The 20,609-nt window shown below is 39.8% G+C and overlaps 1 protein-coding gene across 5 annotated transcripts in view; it reads right to left on the bottom strand.

The window, feature by feature from the left end:
- Positions 1-20,333, bottom strand: part of LOC111218627 (guanine nucleotide exchange factor DBS-like) — a 33,074-nt gene extending 12,741 nt beyond the window's left edge. Inside the window, exons 1-26 of one of the 5 annotated variants that reach the window (XM_022741008.1) lie at positions 20,256-20,333; positions 18,035-18,149; positions 14,142-14,232; positions 10,770-10,889; positions 10,529-10,645; positions 9,857-10,006; positions 9,621-9,745; positions 8,562-8,676; positions 8,365-8,484; positions 7,304-7,495; positions 7,036-7,227; positions 6,553-6,712; positions 5,703-5,764; positions 5,511-5,596; positions 5,257-5,323; positions 5,051-5,166; positions 4,838-4,907; positions 4,647-4,739; positions 4,464-4,556; positions 4,229-4,354; positions 3,077-3,298; positions 2,893-2,985; positions 2,311-2,389; positions 2,067-2,136; positions 1,846-1,952; positions 1,496-1,588 (exon numbers count right to left, since the gene is read on the bottom strand). In XM_022741008.1, coding sequence (XP_022596729.1) covers positions 1,496-1,588; positions 1,846-1,952; positions 2,067-2,136; positions 2,311-2,389; positions 2,893-2,985; positions 3,077-3,298; positions 4,229-4,354; positions 4,464-4,556; positions 4,647-4,739; positions 4,838-4,907; positions 5,051-5,166; positions 5,257-5,323; positions 5,511-5,596; positions 5,703-5,764; positions 6,553-6,712; positions 7,036-7,227; positions 7,304-7,495; positions 8,365-8,484; positions 8,562-8,676; positions 9,621-9,745; positions 9,857-10,006; positions 10,529-10,645; positions 10,770-10,889; positions 14,142-14,232; positions 18,035-18,149; positions 20,256-20,331 — 2,950 coding nt within the window. In that variant the 5' untranslated portion in view covers positions 20,332-20,333. Of the gene's footprint in view, positions 1-1,495; positions 1,589-1,845; positions 1,953-2,066; positions 2,140-2,298; positions 2,390-2,892; positions 2,986-3,076; positions 3,299-4,228; positions 4,355-4,463; positions 4,557-4,646; positions 4,740-4,837; positions 4,908-5,050; positions 5,167-5,256; positions 5,324-5,510; positions 5,597-5,702; positions 5,765-6,552; positions 6,713-7,035; positions 7,228-7,303; positions 7,496-8,364; positions 8,485-8,561; positions 8,677-9,620; positions 9,746-9,856; positions 10,007-10,528; positions 10,646-10,769; positions 10,890-14,141; positions 14,233-14,770; positions 14,846-18,034; positions 18,150-20,255 lie in introns of those variants that run through there. The other 4 variants (XM_022741009.1, XM_022741013.1, XM_022741011.1 and 1 more) reach the window with 4 other exon arrangements.
- Between the last annotated feature and the right edge of the window lie 276 nt (positions 20,334-20,609).

The raw sequence follows: 20,609 nt of genomic DNA, 5'->3' as shown, positions 1-20,609 counted from the left end.
GCATATAAAGTCATAAAAAAGTCATAGTATAGTAAGGCATAAAAACATAGTATAATAAGGCATAAAAATGTCATAGTAAAGTAAGGCATATAAAGTCATAAAAAAGTCATAGTATAGTAAGGCATAAAAACATCATAGTATAATAAGGCATACAAAGTCATAGTATAGTAAGGTATAGTAAGGCATAAAAATGACAGTATAGTAAGGCATAAAAAGTCTTAAAAAATTCATAGTATAGCAAGGCATAAAAAAAGACATAGTATAGTAAGGCATATAAAGCCATAAAAAAGTCATAGTGTAGTATGTAAGTATATGACTCAGTATAGTATGACGTTTTTATACCATTATACAATATAACTTTTTATGCCTCATCATACTATGATTTCTTTATTGGATGGGTCGGTGACCAGTGGTTAGAACTTTCGTCTCACAGTGAGAAAATTCTGGGTTCCAACCCCGGCCTTGGGGCCTTCTGTGTGGAGTTTGCATGTTCTCCCTGTGACTGCGTGGATCATTCTCAGGTACTCCGGCTTCCTTCCGCAGTCCAAAGACATGCGCATTAGGTTAATTGGCAACTCTATTGCCTTACTATTCTATGACTTATGACATATATTTGACATATATGTCCCTATATCAAGAGTGATGTTACAATATGTGTGACATAAAAGAGGATATCTTATTATGACATATATACATTCTCTGTATATATGAAGAAGTTTATAACATATACATAATATGAACATATTCTCACAGGCTTTGGGATAGATATGTATATATGTGATATAATGTCTATAATATAAACAGACATATTAAAATACATGTTTAGGTAGACATACATGTCAATATATGATATTGTTCCAAATTCTAAGAGGTTTCATTTATTAATTTTTACATATATAGGCTTTACCTTAAAAACATATATTATTTTACATCATATGTACATATATTTCATATATGAAAAATGCAACACGTACATATATTACATTTGCGCATGGGCATTTCTGAATGTAAATTAAGATCTTGTTATGTTAATAAACTGTTTTGATGAAGGCATTAAAAAGTCAATTTCTTTGTTTTAAAATGGGTGGCAGTGTTATTGCCTCCCTACCAATGTTGAGACCAAACTTGCACCTTTGGTAACAAACACCACCTGCTGCCACCTCTAAAGCTCACTAACTAACACATTACATATATCCATTCTGTTAATCTGTTCAGAAACTTAAGTGTAAAAAGTGACAAATTGTGGACTATTTCAAGGCAGAGAGCTACAACTTTCTTTTTGCCATCACCACACACACTTAAGAGTGGTATCTAACTTGTCATTGATATCTCAGCAAGAAAGCCAATGAGAATATTTCCATAATGTCTATTGCTTAAATTACTCAAAATACAAAATTCTTTGACTTCCACTAAATGGAAATTCACTTTTTAATTGTACAAGTACAGAAGATGATGTGATGTGTTGAATATGTAATCAATAATGACCTGCAGTTACCTTTCTGAGCTTTGAGGTTACTGAAGCCTTGTAAAGTAAAGCGTTTTTTAGCCACAGCAGCTCTGTCTGAGGTAGGGCTTGTCACAGCCTCATCTGAGACAGAGGAAAAACAAGAATACAGGACGTACACAAAGAAGGAAGGAAGGAAGAAGGAAAGTTAACCAAGTGTAAAGGGAGAAAATCAATATAGAGGGAGAAAGATATGTTTTATCATCAGAAGAGGGGAAGCAAAGAGGTACAGTGGTAAGTGTAGTTAGTATCATACATGTACTACAAATGCTAAAGGCAGATTTGTTAAAAGAAAAAAAAGATGTGTTGCATCTGTCTCACAGGATCTCTCTTAGTCTCACCTTTTCCTGTGGGCTTTGGTGAAGAAGAGGAGTTGACATCAGGGCTGCAGGGTTCAGCTTTCTTCTCCTCTCCCTTTTTAAAGCTCTTCTGACCGGTCTTGAATGGACTGTGGGGAAACAAAAGTGGAACGTAAGAATCTTGAACAGTCTCTGGAAAGACTGGCCCAAAGACTGATTACTTAGGGTTCACTTTTAAAAAAGCCACCACAAATGAAACTCACCTGAGACTTACTGTTGCACTGGGCACAGGGGGGAACTGGAAAACCTGGTCTGGTGCCCTCTGCTGGCTGGCTTCTGAAACACAGAGGGAGAATGTAAACAAAAACAAGGATTGTACTTTCATAATCATTACAGCTAAATCATTAGTCTCTCAGTTTCTGGTTAAAAATAGATATTAGTGTAACCATGACCTGAAATTGGACATTAATTTGAAAAAAAAAGAAAAAGTTTAACCTCTTTCTGTACCTCTGCATGCTTCCAGCTGAGTTGTCAGAACCTTCCTGATCTCATTTACCCAAGTGGTTTTTACTTCAGTTGTTGGTGCCTGAAATAGGACAATTAGATATTAAAAGGCTGAGTGTAAACTGTGTAACGCTTGTCACTGTTGCCAGGAGATAGACAGCCCCATTTTTGAAATACAGTACATTGTACTTAAAACATAAACCCTGTCTTTATTTTGAAGCACATTCCTGAAAAGGCTCAGTAATTTCCTAAAACCAAACATTAATAAAACAATGTTAAATTGTTGGGGATCATTTTCAGCCTCAGGATTAATAAGTGCAAGTGAGAATTCAGGAAATAAATGAGGGATTGACTCAGAATAAATAGTTGTAGTGAAGGAACATGTCACTCAATGCAACACTGTGACTGACTGTTGTGTTTTTAATATGTTTTGGACAAAAATTAGTCCCTTTGGCATAGTCCAGAGGAAATAGATTTTGACTCTATAGAGAATACTTGTCAGTCATTTTGGTCATTTCATGGGATTTTTGACAATTAGAAAAAGTTTGAATATAAGCAGACTCTTAATTTTTACGTGTTAATTACCTGAACAATATAAACCTCTTCTCTTGAGTTGCACCAGATTTCAAACTTCTTGTTGTCTCCCTTTGCATTCTCAGTAATGCCCACTGCACTCATCTGTTACAAAAGATAGCAAGGTAAAAATGTAACACATTTTTGTTGAATACAAATGGATGGCTGTTCAATACACAAGTGTAGAGATGCTCACACTCAGTGACTGTTTGAAGCTGTATGAGGGAGCTTTCTCGTAGCCTTCCCCATTCTCCTCCCGCCTCTTGCAAAAGAGCAGGGCTTTCTCATGGAGGAAGAGGTGTCTCTGCATGGGCTTGAAACGGGCCAGATCCTTAACCTTGGCATGGCCTTTCTTGTGCTCCGTCCACACGCTGAATGACCCTTGCATCAGCAGCTTTCCCAGCTCACTCAGATTACCCTGAGAAAGAGAAAGATGTCTTAAGATGGAGTTGATTGACCACATACTGCTATGTTCTAAAATACTGTATAGAGGTCATCATTTTAAATATTAATACATTGTTTAAACAACTCGACCTTTGATCCATTTAATGTATCTGTGTCTTTCCTCTGAACAATGTGTCTATACTTGGAAACCGCTACCAAGTACATATGTCCATATGTCATGTTTTGTCTGACCAACAGTCCACAAATCAAAAGCGGTTCAGTTTCAAGTCATGCACGACAAAGAAAAGGACCAAATTCTCAAACCTGAAAAGCTGGAACCAACTAAATGACTTAAGTTATTATTTCAATTATGAAAATGGTTGGCTGTTAATTTTCTGTTGATCATCTAATTGATTAATCGACTAATTGTTACAGCCCTAACAGATTTAATGTTGAAAACAAGATCTCTCTTATCATCCCAAATTCAACAATATTTGTCACAAATAATCATCACACATGAAGTGACACACTGAAAAAGAAAGATCATGCCTGATACTACTCTTTTATCCCACTGGACTATTTTGGTATTGTGATTACTGGGTAAATGTTGCTGTGTGTAGTTTTTATTGAGAAACATGATTTTTGACTATATAGTGTATACAATTTGATTTTGTATTTCTTAGTTTATATTTAACATGTGGCCAGTTTTGTTGTTGCTTTTCTCTTTTTACTGCAACAGTTTCGCCTCTGCCTTCTTGTTGATCATTTCCTTCTTTAAATGACTGAGACCATCATGCGAGTGAGACCATCCTTGACATCACACTTCACAGATGAGTTTGGCTTTCACACGATATCTTATTCAAAGGCTACGCTCAGCATGTCTTTGTCTTCCATTTTCTATCGGTGACGTATATCAAGCATCTGTTCTGTGATTGATGAGCCTGGATCCTGTTCAACGTCTAACCTCATATCCTGTAATGGCGATGAGGTGCATGGAGTCATTGACGGCCTTGAGGATGCCCAAGATGGAGGTCAGCGCCTCCTGCAGGTCAGCAGCCCCCTCACGGCCCTTACTGTACTTCAGCATTTCCTGTAGTTAGAAAATGGAAATAGGAACCACATGGATAAAAAAACTCAAGTCCCACAGAAAACGAAATTTAACAATCCAGTTGACTTGTCGGTAACAGACAGTATGATACCTTCAGTAGCAGCTGATATTTGGTGATCCTCTGAACAGGCTTCAGCAGATAAGAATCTAAACCCAGTTTATGCTCCAGCTTTTTCTGACACTCCTGAGGCAACAAAACAGAAAAGAATTACGTTAAATAAAACACACAGATGAACATAAAGCTCAAAAGCAAATTATCCATCGGTCTGTTCACCTGGAAGAAGGCGCAGTCTGAGCACTGCCTCCAGAGGCTTTCAGAGCGAGGCTTATTGTGACAGTACTTCTCATAGATCTGCAGGTCTGTCATCTGAGGAAGGAAGTGCAAATGATTTGTGATCAGGAAAACCCCATCAGCAGCACTACTGTATTCACATCTCTGTGCTGAAAATCTCAAAATTCACTCACCCTCTGTAGAAAACACCTTCCAACCAACTCTGGGCAGTCGGTGTACAGCTCCAGCTCTCTCAGAAACGTCCTGGAAACAACAAAATCATGACAGAGAAAGTATGAGGAAGAGTGAGAGAAAAGATAAAGAAGATTGATTGAAATGCTGTTCCTGCAAAATGTCACAGTCACAGCGTAGGTATCATCAATGACAGCCAGATGGCGCTCACTCACCTCTTGTGGAAGTGGTAAATTTCAGGCATGTTGCCAAACAGAATCTCCTTTTTGTTCTGCAGAGGAGCAGGGATGAGGTGAGACACTGCTGGATTATCCATCTCAGAGGCATAACCCTGTGACACACACACAATTGCAAACATGAAATTTCAGGCACAGGTATAAGACTGACAGAATAAGAATCCTTCTGTGGAGTGAATAGACACCTGCAATACACAGAGCAGCTCCTCTACATAGGCTCTCTCAGTTTCCAGCAGCTCGTTCATCACGTGCCTGCAGACAGAGGGAGAATAGAGAGTGAGGCAGGCAGAGAGGCAAAAAGAAGAGGGATCAAATAAAGGATTTGGTGGACTCAGAAAAAATAGATGCACAGCCCTATAGATAATGAGATAACTTTTCAAACAGTCCATCTGCCGTGTAATTTGATTACAGATGAAAGAGCGGCAGCTGATCCCCTCACCTCCTGAGCACTGCCAGGTTCTCCTCCTCCTCTGACAGAGAAGCATGTCTGCTGTTATTGTCTCCATTCTGCAGTTGGCCTTTTCCCTGAGGGGGGAAAAAAAAAACAACAACATAGGATCAGCATGATAAGCAACAGACAATATAAACCTAACAGAACAAGTGGACAGACAGTGCGCAGAGACAAACTCACTTTCTCACAGTTGGTCCCAGAGTCCGACTCTGAGCAGTGTTTCTCCTGCTGAGCTCTGTGTGCTGTGGATGAGGAAACAGAGTCATCATTTTTAGGTTATTAAAAGCATCAGTCCAATGCAATATTTGAAGCATTGCACATATATTTACATACGAATATATAATTACATATTGTAATTCTGAAGATCATCTGAGTGAGGAAACAGATACAAGAAATGTTTTGGCTTTTTATTTTACTGGAAATCACCTATCCATAATACAGTAAGTATAAACTGTGATCATTATAATGGTGCATCTGTACCAGACAATATACTGTTTATTTCTCATGTTGTCACTGTCTGTGTTTTTACACATGGATAAATAATGCTGCAAACATCTTGGGATTTTGCATTTGTTATGAAATTTTTTTTTAAATGATATGGTTTTAGAGTTTTAATAGTCTTAACATATTCATTGTTTTATATTACAAAATATAAAATAAAAGCTTTGTCCTGCTATGCATAAGCAAAAAGCAATAGCAAGAATTTTCAACCTTATATGCAAAGAATTTCATGATGAAACAGCCGGTAGAATAAAGCATTTTTCATTTCTTGTTAGAGAAATCACTAATGTTTCTGAATTCACGAGTCGACCTACCTATTGTTCATTTACAATTTCTAGGTTATTTGTGTCTACAATGAAAATTTCTACAGTATATGCTATAAGTGAGATAACGTGAAATATATGTATAGGGTTACACATAGTGCAAATAGCAATGTGGTCATGCAAAGTATAAAGAACATAAAATCCTTCTGAAAAGACTCTACACAGTGGAGAATAAATGGCCCATGTGTGGCTGTGTGGAAACTGACCAGGTGAGCTGAGAGGGGATTTGATGAAGGCCTCTGGTCTGGGGGCTACCGGCTGCACCGGCCTGGTTTGTTTGGCTGCTAGCTTCTTCAGGCTGACCCTCCTCTTGTCAAACATCTCCTGCATAGATACCTGCTTCTGGAAAATCTTCTCCACTTGGTCCTGACACACAGGAAGTCATCAGAGCAGTGTCAGTACATCATTATATTAATATTTGATGCTTGTTTAAGTAACTAAGTGAGTCAGCAGATCATTTAAACATTCATCATCATTTGTTTAGCATATTAGAATCAATAAACCAGTGCCACAATCAGTGGAGACCTGATACCATACTGATGTTAGACAGATGTGCACAATAACAGTGGTCAATGGACAATGGTCATATCTATTTACAATAACTGCATCAAGTTGTTACTATCTATTTAAAAGTGACAGAGTGATGTTTAAAAAGTGCAACATACGTTTTCTGTGGTTGGTCCTCTTACCTTGAACTGCTGGTTGAGCACAGCCTCATATTCTTTCCCGATGGTGCTGAGGTCTGTCAGCTGGTTCTGGCCTGCGTTATCCAGATAACGCTCCAGCTCCTGCAGGGCTAACTCAGCCCCCTCGTGTGACTGACACTTGTCTACTGGCTGAGATGCCAGCAGGTATATACCGTCATCAACCCATTTAGAAGCCTGGAGACGACAGAAGGTGTGGTCAGAAACAAGACAAGGAAACTACACTATGAGTGTCTGTGTGTTGTCTTCTCACCCTCTCCAAACATTGATGTAGCTCCATGGCTTTGAGGAGATGGTCCTTCTTGGCCCTCAGGCTGCTGCTCACGCTCTCGCTGACCGCTCTGAGCTCGCTGCATTTGGGCTGAATGGAGTCTTCAGCATAGTGCGAGTTCTGGATAAGTTCATCACCCTCACGAGACAAGGCCGAGGCTCTATCCAACACCTCCTGTGGAGCAGTGTGGCGTGACAGTGATTACCTCTGCCAAGGGTGCTTTCACCAGTCTTCTAGCAAACTTCATCTGATTTTAACCAAATCTGCTACACATCCTGATGAGCCTGAAATCTGGACTCTCCTCTTTACATATTCTCTACATTTTTCCTATATTGGCTGTGAATTTCTGTGATCATAAACTCCCAATATTTTTGAGTCCACTGTGCAATTATGACCAAATTCTTAGGAAACTATGAACATAAACTGCTACATTTTATGGGATTTTACCCAAAGACGCTGCTATTTAGAAATGAAATTATTCATAATTTACACTATTTGCACTATTAATTCTTGTGCAAAGCCCTAATATTCCCAAAAAGATCACTTTCCTTTTAGCTCCTCTATGAGAATAAAGGCCATCATCAACATGCTTCATATGTATGTTTTGATTCAGATCCGGATTAGAATGAAACCATTTAAAAGATTATGCAAATTATCTAAATTTAAATTTAGATGACTGTGCAGCCTTGGCAGAGCATTACGCTCAGCTTTGTTAATTAAACTGTGCTCATTCACACCTTATTCAGGAAGCTACTACATAGATACTGTCATATGCACAGTATTATGAATATGATTGTGATGACAAAATGATATATGATGACAAATTATAACAAAATGTAAAATGGTATTACAAGCTAAATTTCTATTAATTTTCCAACCTCCTGATGACAAAAAGTCTACCTGTCAGGATTATTGGAGTGACATTAGATGATTTGTAACAGAGACACAAACAGAACTGCACATTCAACAAACCAAGATATTATTCAGCTATTCATGCTATGATTGGACAAAGCTTTGATTGTGAGGGGTCAGGTATTACTTACACAGACTCTCTCCTCATAGGTGGTGAGTTCACAGAAGATATGTTCAGCGTGGGCTGGGCTGATCCCAACCTCAGAGAAGGTTGCAAGTTTCTCAGACACCTGATCCAGCAGAGCCCTCACCTGCAGCAGAAACACCTCAGTCAGTTTTCAGGTTTGAACAGGGATCATGTTGACTGAGATCTAGTACGGAGGCTCACCTCTCTGTAGTTGTGCTCAAAGTGGCGCAGTTGGAGACACTGCTCCAATTTGGTGTGATGCCTCACCCAGAACTCATCGAAAGCCCTTTCTGTCTCATCCAGCTGAGACAGCAGTCTGACAGAGGAGCAGAGAAAGAGATGGGAACAGTAAAAGACAGAGATGGAGATAGACTGTAAAAAAGCAGGCAGTTGAGTAGAAAAAAAAATGCAGTGGGGGAGAATGAATAAAGTACAAAATGCACCACAAATGCTGACTGAGGTATTTGGATATTTTTCCTGTGTTTATGTGTGTGCATGCTGTGTAGAGCTAATGCCTGTTGACAAGGGAATCAGTGCCTTTAGTGCTGCTCAAAATACTGGCTGACCTCAAAGCACACTGCCTCGGCAAGTGTTACTGCAACTATACTGACGGTAGGAGATGAGACGCCACAAACAAATTACCTGCCATCAAATAACACCAAAGTCTCCTGGCTTTACTCTTTGTTAAATCAGATACACCACTGACAGTCTGTATAACAATAGTGGCACTATATTTTTAGTCCAACTAACATATTATCAAGTCACTGCAATGTTGAAAACTGTTGACCTAAAAACACTGACTTTTCCTCATCAACAGCGAAAAAAACTCACAGCATTAATTTGTATGAAATGGAGACAAGCAAAGAAGCTGTAACTAAAGATGTTTGGTACTTTTTCTTGATGATTATCAATAAAAAATGATCAGTTACAAAATGAAAAAAAAAATTAACTATTTTCTTTCAATTTCATATTTGAATAATTCACACAATAATTCACAAATATCTAGTAATGACAATAAAAAGCATATTTTTCATTCAGTTTCTGATTTGTCAGTACATGTAGTTTTGGCACCTTATTTAATCTGTGTTTAATAAGTGTTATGGTAACCATAGCAGTTTGTGTTAAATGATATATAAAACTCCTGACTTAATATCACTTCCTGGTTCCTGTAGTTTCCATAATGGATTTGACAGAACCCGCTTGATTCTGTCTGGTTTTCAACAGCCATCCTGCAGCACTATGAGCTCTTGTGGTTCTAACCTTTGCACTGTAGCAAGGTTCTCTAGTTCATCCTGGTTCATGTTGTGGTCAGGGTCTCGTACTACAGGCTCATTGATGCTCTCCAACAGCCTGCTACCCTGACCCAGAGCCACCATCAGATCCTCCTACAGACACACCGAGACAGATAGAGGATAATCCAAACAGATAAACGATGTATTGTATGTAGAAATATACAGAGAAGTAAAGCAAAGGTGTGTATGTATATGAATGGTTACCTTCATTTTTTCTTTCTTGTTGGTGTGTGTGCTGAGCAGGATGGTTGTGGCCTGGATTTCATTTGGGAGTTCAGTTTCAGCCAGCTCAGTCCCAAATGACTGCAGGATCTGTGCCGTTTTCTTTACCATCAGCGCAAAGCCTTCAATAGCCTGACGTGTACAAGACACAACAGAGACTGTCTGCATGCATGTTTGTGATGAGAGTCAAGAAAATGTGCAGTGCCTTCATTTTTTAGATTCAGGTGCTGCAGTATGATGCTGATGTAGTGAGACATGAGGGTATTTTTCATTGACTGAATATTTCGTTTCAGCATCCATGGTCCTTTTTATGATTTTACCAAAGTGAAGATTTTTTATGGAGGGTTTCCAGCCTGAAGTAGAAACATGTTTTGCTCAATCAACTTTCATCGCACTATTGTATCTTGTCTATCTCTCATCTATCTTGGCCTGAGCTTCTTAAATCTGACTAAGTCTCTTTGTCTCCTGTTTATTTTATTGTTATTTGTATTTCTCACCTTTTTACATGCACTCATTTCACTATATATATATATATATATATATATAGACACACACACATTTATTTTATTTGTAAGGCTCCTTGTAATGACTGTGTGTATTTTAACCATGCTAGTAATTCAGTGTAGGGTGGTGTGTACTGTACAGTGTACATACAGTGCGGTGAGAGATCCACTTCTCATGACAGTACTCCTGAGTTCCCCCGAGTTCCTGGGTCAGCTGGGTGCGGTCGATGTAGGAGTGCAGCTCAGTTATAGAGCTCAGCATGATCACCTGAGAAAGAAACACACTCTTACCTATATGTCATCTAATTATAAATAAGATCAAATGTCAATATTAATCATTGTTTGATATATATACACAATGTTTCCACAAGTGGGAGAGTGACTCCACTCACCGGCACCTTCATCTTGAACTCATCCTTGTTGAACTTGAAGAGGATGTCGGACAGTGTGCGCTGCAGGAGGGTGGTGGGCCTCAGAACCAGGACCAGCTGGAGGTTCCCTGGGAAGGAGCCCTGAAATTAGGGAGTAGATAGAGACTGTCACCGATGTAACAAAGCAGACAGGATCCTCCTCCACTGTGAGTCAATTATACATCACACTTCAGCCAGACGTGTCCTGTTCTTTTTTGCTGACAGCCAGCACTTCCTCTATATTATTCCCTCCTTTTGTCTCTGCGTCTGTCTCCCACATGAAAACTCTCACTCAAACACATTCGAACATGCACATGGAGTGTGTGGAGTACAAGCGAATAGGGAAGGTTGTGGGGGATGCGGGGGATCCTGTGGCAGGGACATTAATCTTCATGTCCCCAAGATGCCTTTGCATGAATAACGAGGCAGAAAGAACCAGCACCAGCTCATAGATATGCACAGGCATGATTACAGTCTACCCAGTTGGCATTGTTAGGATTTAAATTAGCATAGTTTTGATGCATTTGTTAATACAGAATGATGCACAGGGTAAACGTTTTACTTTTTTTAAAGCCCTAAGAGGCAAATTTATGATTTGTGATTTTGGGCTGTATAAATTAAATAGTCATCTCTAACAAGCATACTCAGCATAAAGCAAAGAATCACTTGGCTTTACTAGACACTTTTGGAACATCCATATGAATCCCCTTTTCCTCATTTCTCATGCTATGTATCCACCATACATTCAACTCAGCCAACAGAACCAATAAAATGCCAATTTAAATGTCCGGATTGACACCCACTGACAGACTAAGTACTGCTGTGAAGGCACTTGGATGATGGTTGAGGGTGGACATGGACAATGCAACTATTAAAGCAGCTTTAATTAGCTAATGACCTAAACAGATGCTTTGCCTGATTGGCTGTCCTCCCCAAGTGAGTTGAAGAATGCTGTTCTCAGCAAAAATAAAAATGAAGACTGTTAATAAAAAAAGTCTTAAGATCTGCACCGTTAATGGAATTATTAAATCAATTCAGTGTTATTCCTTGCTGACCCGGTGGAAGGAGAATAATTGTGTTGAAACTCACTCACCATATGGGGTTTTTTTTGCCTCCACTATTTTCTCTGGGGAAAAAAAGGGAATATAAGGCCTGTAGCAGCACTGTCAGTGTCAGAACAAAACACACCTGACGTAGCAATACTAGGGCCAAAGCACCACACAGGTGGGATTATTTAGTCTTCTTTAAAGATTAAACTAAATATTCATGCTCACTGATTTGTCTTGTGTAGGAAAGAATGGGTTTAGGGGTAAAGGCCCCAGACAGGGTAGAGAAGTAGGAAAGTATTGAAAGAGACTAATTCACTGCTGATTTTTATTTTTTCATGAGATTTGTTATCAACAAAAACAATATAGAATATCTATGTATAATGTATATTGTAACCATTCAACCATGCTGCTCAGATCTGTCATCACTGGCAGTTGTGGTCATGGTCTACATGTTCTTTGTCACTGGCAGACTGTGAGATGAATGCACACACACACACACACACACACACACACACACACACACACACACACACACACCCTTGAAGAAGAGCCAGATAAATGAAGGAGAGGGGGGTATGCTTTAGGGACCAACACTGTAGACTTCATTAGGATCAGCCTGTAAACACACATCGTGTCCGTCATCAGATCAAACTCAGCCATGCACAGCAACGGGTAGCTTTCCATGAAACACACTGACCCACATTCACACAAGCACATGTGTACACAAGTGTGCTCATATACATAGACACAACAAGACAAAGAGATCCACTCAACAGCAGAGACGCTCTCACTCAGATCCACACACGTACCCACTGACTAAATAACCTAAATACGTCACAGTGTGCTTAGAGTATGATTTAATATAGACCATGAGTTAGTCTCCACTGTACACAGATAATAGCAGCTTAGAAAGTCCAGTTTCCATCATGATGTATTTAGCAGGCTGGCTGAATCACCCCAAACAGGACATTATTGCAGGGATGACTGAATGCCCCCTATTACCAGCCTGTCAGCCCGTAAAAGTCCCCCTTGTGGGATTAATAAAGCTTGATTTAATTTGAAATGAATGAGTGGGTCTCTCATGTCTCTGGAGACAGCGGGTGGTGATATTCATCTCTCATTCTCACAGACGTTTCATCTTTACGTGTAGTCCACTGTGTTGATTTATTATTTTTCTGCCATTAATGATACACCTGTGAGGATCTGTCCAAAACAAGTATTAAATGACTTCAACATTTTTATTCTATACAATATTTCTGAAAAATTCAAATGTTCAACAATATAAATTGACAACAATAAACATGTCTACACTACACTGGCAGGGAATATAAGGGTGGCATTGCAATGAGTGAAGCTGGTAAAGCTGTTAAAAACTGGGTGCTAGTCAACTGTCCATTGTTTTATCCCAAAAAATATGCTAAGAGATTATATGATGGGGGTGATTCTCTCTCTCTCACACACACACACGCACACACACACACACACACACACACACACACACACACACACACACACACACAAAGATATAGATATGCCGGCTCATTGTCCAAAGGAAAGGACTGAAACAGTGAGAAGGACCAGAAGGTGGAAATCAAATGATTAGTTCTGTTGCTCAACAGCTAGATTCCTCTTATTCAGCAACATGGTGACATGTCACATGGTGAGATGAACCATTAAAATGGAAAATAAATGATGCACTAAATGGAAGGGAGACAGCATGTAGCAAAAATATGCAGCAGCTCATCACAGTACAAAAAAAAAGACTCAAATTTAGGAGGCTAATAGGATAGATCGTAAAATAGGCTGAGAATTAGGTGTCCATTAATTTATCTGACTCATCTAAAGTAATTAAGTTTAGGCCTTTTTTTTTTTTTTTTTTTTTTAAATGTGTTATTAATAAATCAACTTGAAGAGATGAGTGATATTTAAATGAATGAGTGAACAAAAAAAAGTCATCTCCTTCTGTCTTTTCTGGTATGTGACTGTTTATTTTGCCCCGTAGCTATGGAAACACATGGCACGCTGTGATGGTGATGGGACAGAGTTCAAGGATGGTGTTGGCTCATATCAACCCCCCAAGGTGGTGGTGATGATATTAGTGGTGGAGCTGCGAAAAAGAAACAGGGATGCTCCAACACCTCTCTGTGGCCTGACAAACCTGCTCCCCCCATGGGTGAGGGTGCAAGGCCAGTGCCGCTCAAACCCTGGTCCTCTCTCCCGCACAGACGCACAGACACAAAGACACTAACAATGCACGCAGGAAGAAAGTGCATGGTCACATCTGCAGACACAAAGGCAAACTTACTGCAATACGGAGCAGGGTCCCCTTAACAGCCGCCCATTTGTCTTGCCGGCGATCAATGACCAGGATGAAACCCACGCCTGTCGACGACAAGCTGGAACACACAGAGGCAGCATGTTTAACACAAATGACACACTGGTCCGTTTGACCCACAGAGATAGTTCAGGGGTCAGCACCACAGTCAACGGCAAGATGAGATCATATAAACTGACTAAACTTTAACCAGATAGCCACTTTTAAAAAGACAGAAAAGTAGTGAGCCCACAAAAAACATTACAGCGTAATGAAGAAAAAACAAAACATGAAAACATGCGGTGAAGAAGCCGGGTGCTTGTTCACAGCTAGCTGTTTTGTTATGCTGCTCTTTATCTTCTTAGACAGCTGGTGCAGTCCATAAAAGGAGATGCTGTGAAGCACCTCCAGATTTCTTGGCCATCAGCCTCAAGCCCCCTGTACTCTCTCTGCGCACCCCCTTCCCCTTCCCCCTGCCGTCTCTCTGGTCCCAGAAGAGGGGGGGGGCTATACATCAACAATCACATGTGCAGCTCACCAGCAGAATCCCCTGTGCTTACCTGAAAACATGATGCACCTACAGCATAGGTGACACATGCGCACCTTAGCACTGTCAGTACCTTTCTTGCAGAAACATGCCAGTGATCTTCAAGTATTTACTTTCATATCCTCCATTTTAAAACTATCAACTGCACAAACAGGGTGGCAGCAGATTAAAAGGGCACTCCTTACGACAAAAAAGACAAAATAAAAAACACAGGAGTTGAGTAGATCCCAGCGTGTGCTGTGTTGTTTGAAGGGGGAGGGAGCCGAATGCCTCAGACCATCACAGAATCCAGCCCCTGCATCCCCTGTGCGGCATCTGTAAGCTGTCCAATGAGACACTGGGAGCTGCTGGGACACAAGCCAATCACAAGATGGCTGCAGAATGATGAGCAGCTCTAGTAGCTAATCAGTGGATCCTTATAGAGGTGGGGCGGGAGACAGGCTCAAAGAGGATGGCACTATGAGCATGAGGGTTTCAGTTATTAGGAAAATACAGAATGTTTATCAATGTCTGCCTCTCTACTTTATACTCTCTCTCTCACTGTAACATTTACATTCATGATGGCTCTTCTCATCCTTTCTTCCTGTACTTTCCCTCCCCTTTCATCTTTTCCTATTCTCTTCCTCCATCATCCCCACCTCTCAGCTCTGCGTACAATCACCTACACAGACTCTCAAAGCCACTCGGGCTTTCAAAGCACAATCTGCTTTACATCTCAGCCGCAGAGGAGGAGGGAGGGGAGTGGGACAAGTGCTTTTCTGCCTCTGAGACATTTATGGCTGCTGAGATGAGAGGGTGGTTTATGGTGAACATACAGCAGCACAGGTAAAGGAAGAACATCAGAAGAGCCTGATGAAATGGCCCTCTGCAGCTGCTACTAAACCACAATGACCCAAACTGCATTTCAGCTGACTGCCCTATTTATTTTTTCAATAATAAATGTCATGATATATTCACATATGTTTGTTATCTGTTCTGTTTCTTATTGTTGTATTGGGGCAGAGGGTTTAAACTAGCTTTTGAGCTAACCAACATTTACTCTGCACTTTGAAAACATCCTGTTCCCCTACAAATAAACAGTGTATGTGATCAGCATTTAGACTAATTCAGTACTTATACTGCATCAAAACACAGTTCAAGGAACAACTTCTAATCTTGTTTTATAAAGAATTTTGAATTTATAAAAATGTAAATGGACACATATATAATTATCATGCTGTGTTGTAAACATACATCAAAATTCATAGAAATTGCCTGGTGATGTTGTGGCTGCACACGTGTGTGACGAGAGTCCTAATAATAATTGGATTGCTCAGGTCAAAGTGTGTAGGAGCACCGCAAGCTGTGACTTGAGCTGTGAAAAAGCTCTGCCTAATGGCAATGCAGTGATGAAGGAAATTTGCTGCATGAATGCATATGCAGACATAGCAATACACATACTGCTACACCCCTCCTCCTTCTTGAGTACTGAGCATAGCAGGGAAAGTGACTGTTTGAATACAAGGGCACTGGTATATTAAATTAAAAACAGATTAGATAACCATGAGCGAAGAAAGCATTACAATTATGGCCAGATAGTTTAGGGTTACCTGTATTTTTTTTTTTTTTTTTTTTTTTTACATAAATCCATGCGTGAATGCACATATGCAGAGCCAAGGAGAGATAAAATGAAATAAGGAACATCATCTGTGCAAGGACACAGTAATTAGTTCATTTACTGTGTTTGCAGATGCAAAGCCTGATGTAAATCAATTAGGATCCAGAAAATCAAACAAGACAAAAATTAATTCAATATTCAACACATCCAAACTTTAGCTGTAGTAAAAATGACATTTATGGTTGATATATAATGTGATTACAAGCATGCACGTTTGGTATGATAGAATTAACATTTGAAATCATGCATGCAATTGATATTGATCCCAATGTATTCATTTAAAAAAAAAATAGTAACAGCTGTTCAAGGTCGTAATACACAGATGCAGCATATTTGCCCCTGGTTGAGGACTATATATGCCCTGTCGGGGGTGTTGGTCCCTCAGGTAGCTCCAGCCATCTGTTTCTGTGTTCACAACAGCTTCTGTGGATGACCCCCCTTCAGATGACCGGTAACCTCTACACACCACAGAGGAGGTGAATTTAGACACTTAAAAATAGATGAAAATTGTATTTGCCTGTTGGCTGCTTTTCAGCTTGGATTTGGGGGGAGAAAATCATTCTCGTGGCTCAGAAGTTGAACAGTAATACAGTGTACACATGAAAAGTTAAACACAATACATAATAAAGTCTTGGTCATGCTAAAATTGGAATGAATAATTTAAGCAACATGAGATCAGCTAAACGGACATAAAGGCCTTTAAACACAAACACATGTACTGTGTGCTGTAATACAGATGCATGTCTGTGTGAGCAATTCAACACACACACACACACACACACACACACACACACACACACACACACACACACACACACACAGACTCTCAACTACCTCAGAACATGCTGCACAGCTGTCTGTATGCATTATTCAGATTCAAACAGTCAGAATTGCTGCAGTTTCTATTTTTGCAAACTACTCCAGGCAAGATGAAGGAAGGGCATGACAGACAGGAGGAAGGGCTAAATCAAGAAAGTGAAAATTGTGAGGAAAAGATGAAAATGAACAGGAAAAGGGGACAGGAGATTGTTTTCTGGGGGGATATTTGGAGGAAAGGGTGGTCTTCTATCTTCCCCTCCCCCCTTGTGTCATCTGGTCTACCCATGTGTACAAAGACAATCTGCAGAAGACTGATAAAGACCCTGGATTATGACTTGGCCATCTTATTAATAATACAGAAATCACAACCTTTTACAGATATCTGTGCAAGGAACAGGCCGTCTCATCCACTGAGCAAAGCCTCTGCACGTCTTTGTGAAGTGAAGCTGTGATTAAGTATCCACTGCCACCTACAGGCAGACTTCATACACAACGGTATATTCACAAACTCAAGTTTTTATCCATATACTTCTTACTATCCTTCCTTCATCCACGCATTTTCATTTCTTGACGCTTGACTTGCATGTCTTTGGACTGTGGAAGAAAACCCAAGATGATGCAACACCACACAGAAAAACCTCAGTCATGTTTAAACTTGTAGCCACTCCATCTTCATCTACAACTGTAGCATCAAGAGAGAGATTAAACAAATTGTTGGTGACACCAGGAGAGTGAATAGTGTGAAAAAAGCAAACAAAGAGGGGTATGAAATAAGATGAGGAGAGAGGGAGGTGTGGATATAAGCAGCAATCTCAGATTTGTGTGTTTGCATATGAAAATCAGCTCAGTGAGGGACTTTACCTGGGAACACTAGTCAAATAGGTCAGCACGTTGTGAAACTCTCTGTCGGTGATCTCTCCAAATGCAGGGAACTCTGGGAACACAATGATAGGGCTGCCATTGTCTCCTCTCCCCCCTAGAGAATGAACAAAAAAAAAAGAGAAACACCGATACTGATACTTTCCACATGAATATATAGGACTTATGCAAGAATGCTTTGTGCGTATCGCCTTGGGTATAAACAAGGCAAAGACAAAACCATTGAAACTCATCATAGCTTCCATTGTTTCTGGGCTGCTGTCAAGAGCTTTGTCAATCAATCTGACAAGGTCTTTTGATATTTTACAGTAAACAAAAGAGAGCAGTGACTAAGAAGAAACTGTGGCCACATGGGGGCACTGATGTTAAAGCTGTGGAGGCTGTACAGAAAAAAAAAAAAAAATCAGTATCCCATCATAACAAATTAGTCTCGTCCACTTACATCTACAAACAAGCAAAGATATGCTGGTGATCTGACATGAATTAATTCCTTACCACAGTGCAGACAGACCGCTTAGTCCTAAATACAGGGATTTAGAAAAAGAAATGTTTGCTAGACGCTTGATCACTATGGGATGTAAATCTTCACCACCCCCCTCTTATGCTGCATGGATTAAAAGTGTTTTCAGCTATAGTATTACATTATAAAAAATCAGATACATGTTGAAGAAGGTCTGTGAATACTATTTTTTATTTATTTATTTTGTGGGGTTCCCTGCAGATCCATCTAATTTTACTTTGTCACTGTTCCTGACTCTCCCTGTGGTGCTTATTTAGAGAACTGAGGGATATTCCTGTTATTCCTTCCCCTTTGGTTTGTCTAAGGCCTGTACAAGAAATCAGTTTGAACCCTCTTGTTCTCTTCTTTACTCCTCTTCTGTCACATTGGCAGCTATTAATGCAAACTTTTACACATTTACTAGCCTTGCATTATACGCCTAAAAAAAGAATTAAGCACAAAGCAAGACTAAGGCTCCAAGTGTTGACAGTTGAGTGTTAAAAATAATAAGTGATATTATCTCATTATCTTACCCCCTTATTGCCTCATCTTACTACAAAATTCACCTTAAAACCCTGGTTTCAAATCTTAAGCAACTCTCTTTAATTTATTACTAAATACGCAACAATCAAAGACAGCATTTAGAAACTGTTCTGAATAATTAATTATAAGGAGTTTAACAATTAAGAATACAGCAAATCTGCTTCCTCAGGACTGTGTGGGTACGGTTTGATCAGATTTGATTTGTCGTTTGGAAACATAAGCAAACACGTGCAATGAGATTTTGATGCTAAATCCTGATTGGCAAACAGAAATATGTGACATAGCCTTTCTCCAACTGAGTTCCAGGCACTTAAAACCAGTGAGAAGAGCACAGAGAAAAACAGAATAATACAAAAATATAGAGCAGAAAGCGCTTATGTGAAATAACCAAAACTGGCACAAGGTTGTGTTCCTGTAGGAACCCATCACTTATATTAAGAAGCCAACTGAGAAAAATGTTTTGAGGGCTTATCTCACCTCGCACACACACACGCACACATGCGCACACACGCACTCACTCCTTGTGTGGAACAGCTGCTCTGTCAGCGCATGTGACTGGAATATCAATCTGTCTGCCTTTTCTTCTCTCATTGCTATAGCAACAGCAAGTGCATGGTCATGGTTTCAACGTCTGCTTAGATCTTTGTCTGCAAAATGGTTCCCGACTCTGCTGCAGCCACAAGGTCGACTCTGTCACACACACAGCTTTTTTTTTAATTTTTTTAAGTAATGTAGTAATGAATATAATAATAGGTGTCACAGATATCCAGCAATCTCTGCAACAGAAGGCTCAAATATTGTGGGGACGAAAACATGTTTATCATGACCTGGACATTTAGAGGCAGTGAGTGAAATGCAGATCAGGCAACAGTAGCAAAAAACGCAGTAAGTATCTGGAGCAAAACCTGTCAGCCAGTGAAGAGGAAAAGGAGGGAGGTGACATTTGAATAGCAAATCATGAGTGCCAGGAAAAACTGTTTCCGTGAACAATGCAAATATCAAGTGGAATAGTTAATATGTAATGATTATTGAAATGGCAGAGATGAGGAAGAGGATAGTTGGTAGATTGATGAAGAAAGAAATGGACAGCACATGGGTTGCACTCGACTCAAGAGAAAATGGAAACACATGCTGATACAGACAGAGCAAGAGGAGTGTCACCTGAAAGGAAGGCAAACTGCTTCTTGAGGTCAGGGGTGATGTCAGCAGCTCGGAGAGGACTGCTGTCCAGCTGCATGATTTCATCTGGAAAAACAGAGAGAAGTGCCAACATTAGTGACACATCAGAGCTGACGATATATGGCATGAAGCCTGAGACCAACTTCTCAGCTCTGTTTCATTATCAAGTTTGTTTATAATATGGCACAATAATTAGCATTTTCACACATAACCATCAGGTGATGTAAAGTGGTCCATTGTCATCTATGCTATGCACAGGCAGAAATAAAATGTAACACACATTTTCACTGAAATTTTACTCTGGAAGTAGCATTTCAGTGGTGATCACAGCTCTCT

The sequence above is a fragment of the Seriola dumerili genome, unplaced genomic scaffold (genome assembly GCF_002260705.1).
Source record: "Seriola dumerili isolate Sdu_G_001 unplaced genomic scaffold, Sdu_1.0 BDQW01000052.1, whole genome shotgun sequence".
Classification (NCBI taxonomy): domain Eukaryota; kingdom Metazoa; phylum Chordata; class Actinopteri; order Carangiformes; family Carangidae; genus Seriola; species Seriola dumerili.
The sequence above is the reverse complement of the archived record's forward strand: the minus strand, read 5'-3'. Positions and strand labels throughout refer to the sequence as shown.